Below are 9378 nucleotides of genomic sequence, written 5' to 3' on the forward strand. Positions count from 1 at the left end.
ACCGAGCAGAATCTACAAATACTGCCTCTTAAGATAAACGTGTCTGGAGATATTTTCAATTTTACTTAGATTTAAAATTTCACTTTGCCAAGATCACCGTAAACCCAAGTCTCGTACTAAAAACGACACCCTTACTAAGTTATCCAATTAAGTTTGATTTATTCCGCTACCTCTCCAATCCATTAACCGGTAAAAAGTTCCGGTCGCTTTCACGCCTCTCACCCCCAAAAAACTTCCGGGAGAAATCCAAAGAAATCACTTCACTGTCACCGAAAAAGCCATTAAAAACTAAACAAAAGCCGACTCCCTCTTCCTGCAAAAACCCGGCCCTCGAAAGTTGGCCAAAGTTCAGATGTGTCCATAAAATTGGTAGCTGACGCCCGACCCCTCTCTTTTTCCCGCTCATAACGTCATGATTCGAAATCCGGACACTTAGTACCATATTATTTTTGTTATAGCTGGCAAAAAATCATGTAATGAGTTGGAAATGTAGAAATATCATCAGGATTTAGTATAAACAGTCAGTTTTAAGAGAATGCATGCAAAATATGTCTTTTCTAACATTTTTTAATCATAATTTGAAAATTAAAATGCCTTGTTGTGCTTCGAATCCCGGACACTGTTAAAGCTGATTCGAAATCCGGACACTTTTGCTTCGAATTCCGGACACTCGATTTTGTTTATGAATCTCACAAATTTGTACTGAAATGTTAGTGAATGGCATTCTTTAGGTCACAAATAAGCTGTTAACATCAAAACAATCGATAGTTTATATGAAAATTTGCTAGAATTTAACAAAATCAAAAACATAAATTTCTGCTTTGCCTTCCCGGTGCCTCGGACGCCTGTGAAATATTTCCGTTGAAATGTTTCGCATTTCTGGTAAACTTATAATTTTATATTATTTGATTGTTTTGGCATTAACTACAGCGTTCAAACAAACTTTAAATGAAAGTTGATGTTAGAATTCATCAAATAACACAGTTTTGACATTCATAATGCGAACTTATATCCAAATAATTGATAAAACAAGTTGAAGTGTCCGGGTTTCGAAGCGTCCGGGAATTCGAATCATGACGTTAATCGTTTCCCAAAGTGCGTCGTCGCGGGTCATAAAACGAAAATTAATCCCAACACCTGTTTTTGTCATCAACCTTGAAGGTTAGCGCGCCGTGTTTCAGGGTGAAAAGACGCCGTCGGTTAAAAATTAATTTAATAAAAATTTATTGAACTCGCAGTAACAAATAAATTACGATCACAAAGTCACTAAGTCCCTAGCACTTCTCCTTGGACAGCGCCTTCTGCTGCTCCTCGGGGCACGCCATCTGGTACAGGAACTGGATGAGCGTCCGCGTCGGCCGGCCCGTCATGCGTTCCTCCGCCAGGTACGGGATGCCGACGCCCTTCTTGAGCATGCCGACGCCCGAGATGTCCAGATGGATCCAGTCCACGCACGGCACAAACTCCTTCAGGAAGGCCGCCCCCAGACAGGCGCTGCCCTTGCCCTGGCCGGTGTTGCTCATGTCCACGTTGGTGTAATCTGTGCGGAAAAGGGGGGGAAGGTGGTTAGTTTGGGGTTGGGGTGTGGGTTTGTTTGGGGTACTTACTGGTGACCTTGTGCGTGTAGTACTTCCACAGGGGCATTCGCCAGACGCGGTCTCCCGTGATCGAACCGGCCTTGTGCATCTGCTTCCAGAGGAAGTCCGAGTTGGAGAATACTCCGCTGGCGGCGCCTCCCAACGCGTGGGTGACTCCCTCGGTCAACGTGGCCACGTCCATCACGACCTTCGGCTTGAACGTGGTCTGGCCGTAGATGAAGGTGTCGGCCATGATGAGTCGTCCGGCGTTGCTGGTGTCGTGGATGGCCACGGTCTTTCCGTTGAGGGTGGTTATCACATCACCCGGCTTGAAGGCCATTCCCGAGGGCATGTTCTCGCACAGGGGGATCAGCCCGACCAGGTTGACAGGTAGGGAGAGGGCCGCCGCGGCACGGATTGTGGCCACGATCGCCGCCGCTCCAGACATGCTGGCTCGGTACTGGGACATTCCTTTGGGATCCTTGAGGCACAGGCCTCCACTGTTGAACGTCACTCCCTTTCCTACCATCAAGATCGGCCGGCCGGAGTCGTGTTCTCCGCAGTAGCTGATCTCAAGGAAGATTGGCGGCTCGCACGAACTCTTCGCGACAGACAGGAAGCTGCTCATACTCTTCGATTCGATCCAGTCGATGTTTCGGACCTCCGTGCTGACTCCGCACGGACACAGCGCATCGACGGCAGCTTGGGCGAAGGCCGTCGGCGTAATCTGGTTTCCTGGCGCATCCGAAAGACTACGAGCCAGGTTCTGTGCGTCGGCTTTAAACAGTCCACGCGTCCAGGCGTCACCGTCCGGAGAATCGAACAGGTCCAGCTTCGGTATTGGGATTCGATCCTGCTTCTGCCGGTTGGCCTGGTACTTCCAGGTGGCCAACCCACTTCCTTCGGCAGCTTGTTCGGTCGCCTGCATCGGATCCACCCAAATCCGGTTGCATCCCTGCAGCGCCAAGCACTTGGAACCGATTCCGGCCGCGATTCGAACGTTTTCCAGACCCTCGTCCAACTGCTCCAGCTCGTTGTAGCCGAGCCCTTCCAGCCCAAGTCCAACCACGGCCACCGATCCGTAATCCGGATCGATGTTGTTGAACACCTTGCACGATCCAATTTTACCTTTCAAATTTGACCTGCAAAATCCCCGTAATTAGTTCCCGTTGCCAATGGTAACGCGCCCAAACTTACTCTTTTATCAGATTTAACAGCTGGCCCTCGGTCTTGGCGTCAAAGTGACCGGCCACTGGCGTCAACCTGGGCTCGTCCGACTCGATCTCCTGCTCGTACAGTCCGAGAACCAGTCCTTTCTGAAAAACACGGAACAATCCCTTTAAAATCCCTTCAGGCTCCAGAACCCAGAAATAACTAACCTCCGCCCGGTTTTCACCAATATTTCCGGAGTAGGACCGTCGCAGCAGGGAACCGAGCCCGCGGAACGCGCGCAGCGGCTTGTGAACCATGGCCGGAATCATCGTTTCGATGGATGAGAGTTTTCACTGCTTCACTTTAGCTTGAGGTCGCGGAAAAATTTCGAGGAGCGCACCCTGGATCGTGTCTTGACGGGGGAAATGAAAATTTTCAATTGAGGCCGCGATCGCTGGGGAAACGCAGCGGTTGCTGCGATCGGGAAATTTTGTACAGCTTTTCATTAGCGCGGTGCACGGCAAAACAGGACTACTGAGAATCGGATGAAATTAGAAATTTTAACATTTATGCGTCTACACCGGAGGTAAAATTTGAAACTTTTTCCCCGAAAGTCAAACCGGAAGCATCGTTAAACATCCCGTTCAAACATGGGACTCGGGACTTAATTGATGAATATTCAGCGCCCGTTTTCCCGGAGTTTTGTTTGTGTTTCGTTCACCCTCGGATTAATTTATCCTTTTTTCGGATGAGACAAAGTCCCCACCACGTGTCACGTCAAAGCTCGTGATGGAGAATGGAAAATCCTCGTAGAAGAGACTCGTAGGCATAAATTATACCCATTTGAAAGCGAACCAAAATGCTGGATAAAGGACGCCTCTCGGGGGAATGAAAGAATTCTGCAGATTGCCGAAAGGCGAGTTCTGGGGAAGAATGTCAAATGTGGACATTCTCTGTCAGCCAAAGTTGAAAACGAGTCCGGAATGTTAATGTGCGGTTGAGATTAGAGTAGAAATTGAAGAAAAGTATTTAAAAAAACGCCAAAAATGCATAAAAACAAACTTTAGTAAATCACTATTAAAAAGGCTATCAATAAAACATTATAACTTGTAATTTCAAGCCATTGAATCAACATTTCAATGAAAATATAATAAAATTTCAAGCAGGTTCCCACATTTGGTTCAAAAAATTAACATTTTTTGAACTTTGTATTTTATGCCAGATTTGCTAAGCAAAACATCTGAGATTTTTTCCTTATAGGAAGACTGATTTTAAACTGCGACTTTCTTGTATTTGATCTTGTTTGTTATGTGTTTCAACAAAAATATTACGTGTTTATTTCTCACTTTCAACCATTCTTTTAATCAAAGCCAATCTATATCATCATCCCCAAACTTCTAATGAATGATAGACAAACTTTTACCGTAGCATCTGCCCATTAATCACGAATCTCACGATTCGATTGGCATTGATTGTTTCAAGTTTCAACGAGCTTGTATTTTTTTCTTCCTCCCAATTGATCAACGTCCTAATGAGCACCCTTAATCAAATTTCCCAACCTTCCACCCAAAATCTGGCACGCTCTCCTCTTGCAGGACTGATGGTAGTTTTCCACCTTTGGCCCCAAGATCTTGGGCAAACACGCCGCCGCGCCAATCTATCTTTCCATTTGAGCTGTCCATTCAGCAGCAGTCAGCAGCTGCAAAGATAAACCCATCAAAACTTTTCCCATTCTTTACCGGAGCAGCACTTAGTGGGGGGAGGGGAGGTTTTCCAAAACCGGACAGTCCCAAATTGGTCAGTTTCATCACGAACGTCCAGCCTGGACCGGCGAGAATGAAATTTGAAACAAAGTCAAACAAACACGATAAATTAACTTCCAATATACGTCAATCCACACTTGGTCCATCAGGAAAGGGGTTTATTTTTCGAAAGTGAGGGGAATTGGTGGATTGGTGGAGAGCAAGAAGCGAAAGCTGATGAAAAGTTTCCTTGGTAAATTTCCGAGGTGGCTATCAGCAAAAATAACTTCAACGCTTGTTGAAGAAAATCAAATTTGCTTTCATTTTCAGCTTCTTAGATAACGGATAACACGGCGTAACAAATTATTGAAGCTTAAATCAAACGAAGTTATAAAAAATTACATAAATAAACTAATTATAAATTAATGATATTGAGCTTTTTTATCTTTTCGATAAAATATTCGTTGTTTATTTGAGTTTTCAATTTTATTTACATAAAACAATCCGTACTGAAAAATAACATTTTTGAACTGAAATGAGAAATGAGAATCTAATAAAGGTACTCAGTTTTGTCAAAAGACACGAAAAAAGAAGCAATGCGACAGAGTTGCAAAAATACGTTTGTTTTACCCAACAATAGGAATTAGTTGAACAATTACAACAGGTACTAAAAATAGAGTTCTGGAACGAGTTGACACATTTTCTGCAATTCCTAAAATCTAGTTTTGTTCTGAAACTTTTATTTTCTTGCTGCCCCATCTCTTTCAAAAACTTTTGTATCCCCGAAAAAAATAAATTTTAAATAAAAAAAATTGCAATTTTCAAGTATTATTTTTAAAACTTGGAAGCAAAAAGTATGACAAAATACGTCGGACATCATTACAGTTATGCTACTGTCGAAAACATGCTAAATATCACTAAATTTATTTAAAAAAAATCCTGATGTTTTTTACGTTTATTTCTAACTTCACGCCCTTTTCAATTAAGGTTAAAAATGTATCAATAGACGCAATTTGTTGATATCAGACTGAAATCATTCGAAATTAAACAATCAGAAAGCCACAATTCTTTTGGGGTTCATAAATATTGATTTTTCATAAGGCTTGTACAAATATTTTTACAAGTTTTGTCATTATTTTTCAATATTCTGGTATTTTTCAAAATTTGTTTTTGTTTCAAATCTCTTTTTTTACGTTACAATCGATTTCACGATATTTTTGAATTTGTAACATTTTAAAAATATTTTAATGAAGTTTTTTTCTGTAAATTTTTAAATCAAATGAAATTTGTAATAATTTTTAAACACAGAAAAATATTTTTCAAAGCTTTTTAAGTTGAAAATAATAAAAATGTTAAGCATTCATGTAACTTCTTTGAATTTAAAAAAAATACATCGATCAACTTCTACAACTTTTCTTCAATGTTGTTTCAAATTAGATTTTAATAATCATCTGATTTCTTTGAATTTCAAATCATTATTTTTTTTCATAAAATTGCATTTTTTCAAAACTTTGAATTATAAAAACAAAATTTCTTTAATTATTATTAATTTGTTTTATCTCAATTTAAAGCTTTGTTTTTATTTTAAATAAATAAAAATCTCTCAATTATTGATAATTCAAAGAATTTTTGGAAATGTTTACCGATTGTTTTATTTTATTTTAAATAAAATAAAAATATTTTAACTGCGTTTTTTCAGTTTTGAAATTATTAAAACTTCCAAAATTAAAATTCAAATTTCAACCATTTTTTTTAAATAAAATTCTCTTGTTTTTTCATAAAATTCTTGTAGTATTTCAATGCTTTGAATTTTCAAATCGCCGATTTATTTTTGAGTTTAAAATTGAAAAAATATATTTTTGGATGTGAATGAAATTTTTCATACTTACAAATCTTGATCGAAATCATACCATCGAGAATTCTCGATCGTGAGTCGAGAAATTGCGATCGACATAGGGGAAATTATCGTATGTTTGGCAGATTAAGCACTCGCTTTTTACTCCATCCAATTTGCTGATTTTCACTAAACCACTAATATTGCAAAACTTTTGTTAGGAACTTGTTTGCTCACTTCTTTTTGAGTTATTTATAACTCGATTTCAATTGAAAAAGCTTTTAATGAGCTGTAAATGAATGTCAAAGTGCTAATATGGCAATATTAGAGGCACGCTGGAATTAGATTCTGTTCCCCTATTACGATATATTTTAAGAATGTTTGAGTTATGTATTTTAAACCAAATTATTTCACTGCTCTTTATTTCAAAAAAAAGTTTGCTAGAAAAAGTTTTACCGAAGTCCGGTGTAGTAGTTTTTTCCCAATTTATACGCTTCTTTCGCCAGTCATGAAAACACCCAGCGGACTTTTCCTCTTAATTTGCTATTCTCACAAGATTGATCGACACCAATCGGGTGGGATGTTTTTTCGTGGACAGCCCTCGAACGACCCCCACTGTAGCAGCTCGCTCCATCCGGATATCAATAAGTTTTGGACCAACTTGTAGAAGTTTCTAGCAAAAAAAAAATGGAAGCACGAAAACAAACCATATCCCTTGTGGCGATGACGTAACAAAAACTGGACCTGTGAAATGGGCACCAGTAAAAGAGTGAAAATGTTTGGCATGACGCTTTGGAAAGAAAAAAAGTTGACGGAGGAAGGTTCAAGAAAAACATTCCATACTTCCAAAGTTGGGCCGGGCCCTCGAGTCTTCTCGGGGGAAACATTTTAAAACAAAGTTATTCCAAAGCTTCGAGTTCTCTCTTTTTTTATTTCCTCCGAGAACAGCCTTCCTCGTGAAAAGGTCAACAGAACCAAGTTAATTCAATTTTCAGATATTAAAGTGTTAGAAGTTTGCAGAAGCCTTGGAGCGCACACAAAATGATTGACTATGATTTTGCAGCCATCGGCCAGGGACTATCGGGTAGCTTGAGATGGCATTAAGTTTCAATTAAACTGTAATAAATTCATCCTTTGAGCAATCCTTGACACCCGTTACAAGCCCTCCATTCGGTAAACTGAAGGCCCTGGGAGAGGATATTCGTCCCAGATCTAACCTCTAAGATGGTAGCACAATGAGATGCAACATCGGATGTAACTCACAAGAAAACAAAATTATGCTTAAGTATTTTGTATTTGTTATGTGATTTTCACCTAAATGTACATTTTACCTTCTTTTTTCTTATCTGTTAATTTAATAAATGTATTTTTTACAAAAAAAATCAAGCAGAGCAAAATTCTGAGAAGTGCTAATGAAGTTAAGTGCATTACTGTTACGATTTTTAACATTCAATTCAATGTAGTGTTTATAAATAATTCAAATAATTTTATAATCTTCCAAAATAATGTCCACTTTCCATCGTACCACTGTGCCATCCTAGAGCCATCTTCGTTGGTCATGAACGAGAAGCAACAGCTACAATTATGCAGATCACACTGCTAGTAAACGAAAGGGGGAGAAGCGAAAAGCTTCAACGGCAAACTGCTGGAGCAAGTGAATTTTGATGATGATGATAATAACAATATGATTATGCAGAGTCACGCAGCCCAGCCCGATGCTGCTGCTGCACCCCACAAACACAAAATCAACCCCCCAACTCTAGCAAGACTAGACTAGTATATCTACGAACAGTAAACTAACTATGCTCGACGATCGAATGTTCGACCACGCCACGAATATGAGGGTATAGACAGCAACTGGGGCAGAACCAGTGGATTGATTCCGAATTTATCCGCTGCAAATTGTTGCTTCAAACTCATCCCCTGGAACGTTTGGTTGGGTACTTTGCCAACTTAATCCGGGCTGGATTAGCTGAAAACAAAAGCCCCTAATAGACCCTTCGACCAACTAGACCGACTAGACAGGACACGGTCCCCCTTTCGAATATGGAACAGAACGGAATCATAAAGTGAGCGGAATAACGGAAATTATGATGGTGCCTTGCCAAAAACGGAAACCCCGAGCACCGACCAGGCAAGAAAAAAGTTTTCGCTAGTTCTTGCGATTAAGCCACTTTGGGAGCGTGGCCTTCTCACGAGGGAGGGAAACCAAATCTTGGAGTTTTACGAACCAATTGGCAGTCAGGAATGCTACTCTGAGACAGGATCGTATCGAGCGTTGACAGGCAATCGTCCAGCATTCTCGGTAGGGGAGCTCTAGGAAACATAATCGTAAAAATGAGACGAAATGCGACCGATTTTGGTGACCATCTCGCACACATGAATAGGAGAGCATTGGTAAACTGGCATGAACAAATATGTATTTATAAACAGTTTTTTTTTAATTTAATAATTGGTAATGACTTCTACAGATAAAAACTTACTTAATCTACCTATGTGGTTGATGCCTTCCTTACTGTTAACCAACAATCATTGATATGATGGGCTTGGACACAAATTTCATCAATTTTTTCAGATCCGGTACTAAAAAATACACAAATATCAGATCCGGAACTAAAAAATACACAAATATTAAGTGGTCGAAAAATGAGACAGAGTTGCCAGATCTTCAATGTTTTGGACTCTTTAAAAAGGTCTTTTGTTTACCTAGCCAACAATATATTGGGTTTGGGGTTTTTTTGTCACTTCTACGAAATCTGTATGTTTTTGAAAACACATTTTTATAAATTATACGATGCTTCAAACAATTCAACTGCGTCTATAAACGAAGTCGGATGAGACCGGTTTAATCAAAATCAGTTAAGCCAGTGCTGAGAAAACAATTTCGGTCACACACAGACAGATTTTTGTTCAGTTCATGTACACATGAATGAGTGTCTCCGAGCTTTGTATAAAAAGTTTATATCCAGAGCAGAAGGCCTTAACTCAGTGAGGAAGGCAAACACCCAAGTAACATTTTACGCTCTATCATAGCTGTTACAACCGCTATAAAACCTATCAGCCAAAACCAATA

The 9378-nt window shown here is 39.9% G+C and overlaps 1 protein-coding gene across 1 annotated transcript; it reads right to left on the reverse strand.

The window, feature by feature from the left end:
- Window positions 1–1206: 1206 nt before the first annotated feature.
- Window positions 1207–3224, reverse strand: LOC6034913 (cytosol aminopeptidase). Its single transcript, XM_001845127.2, has 4 exons — window positions 2957–3224; window positions 2775–2893; window positions 1608–2719; window positions 1207–1540 (listed from the first exon to the last, which is right to left on the reverse strand). The coding sequence occupies exons 1-4, from the start codon at window positions 3056–3058 to the stop codon at window positions 1275–1277; spliced, it is 1599 nt and encodes a 532-aa protein (XP_001845179.1). The 5' UTR covers window positions 3059–3224; the 3' UTR covers window positions 1207–1274.
- Between the last annotated feature and the right edge of the window lie 6154 nt (window positions 3225–9378).

Source organism: Culex quinquefasciatus, chromosome 2 (genome assembly GCF_015732765.1).
Source record: "Culex quinquefasciatus strain JHB chromosome 2, VPISU_Cqui_1.0_pri_paternal, whole genome shotgun sequence".
Lineage (NCBI taxonomy): Eukaryota > Metazoa > Arthropoda > Insecta > Diptera > Culicidae > Culex > Culex quinquefasciatus.

Excerpts from the sequence above, each read along its gene's own strand:
- LOC6034913 (XM_001845127.2), bottom strand. The coding sequence starts at position 3,058 with ATGATTCCGGCCATGGTTCACAAGCCGCTGCGCGCGTTCCGCGGGCTC. Across the intron at positions 2,894-2,956 it reads TTGGTGAAAACCGGGCGGAG|AAAGGACTGGTTCTCGGACT; the intron begins GTTAGTTATTTC and ends CGTGTTTTTCAG. Across the intron at positions 1,541-1,607 it reads CTACACGCACAAGGTCACCA|ATTACACCAACGTGGACATG; the intron begins GTAAGTACCCCA and ends TTTTCCGCACAG.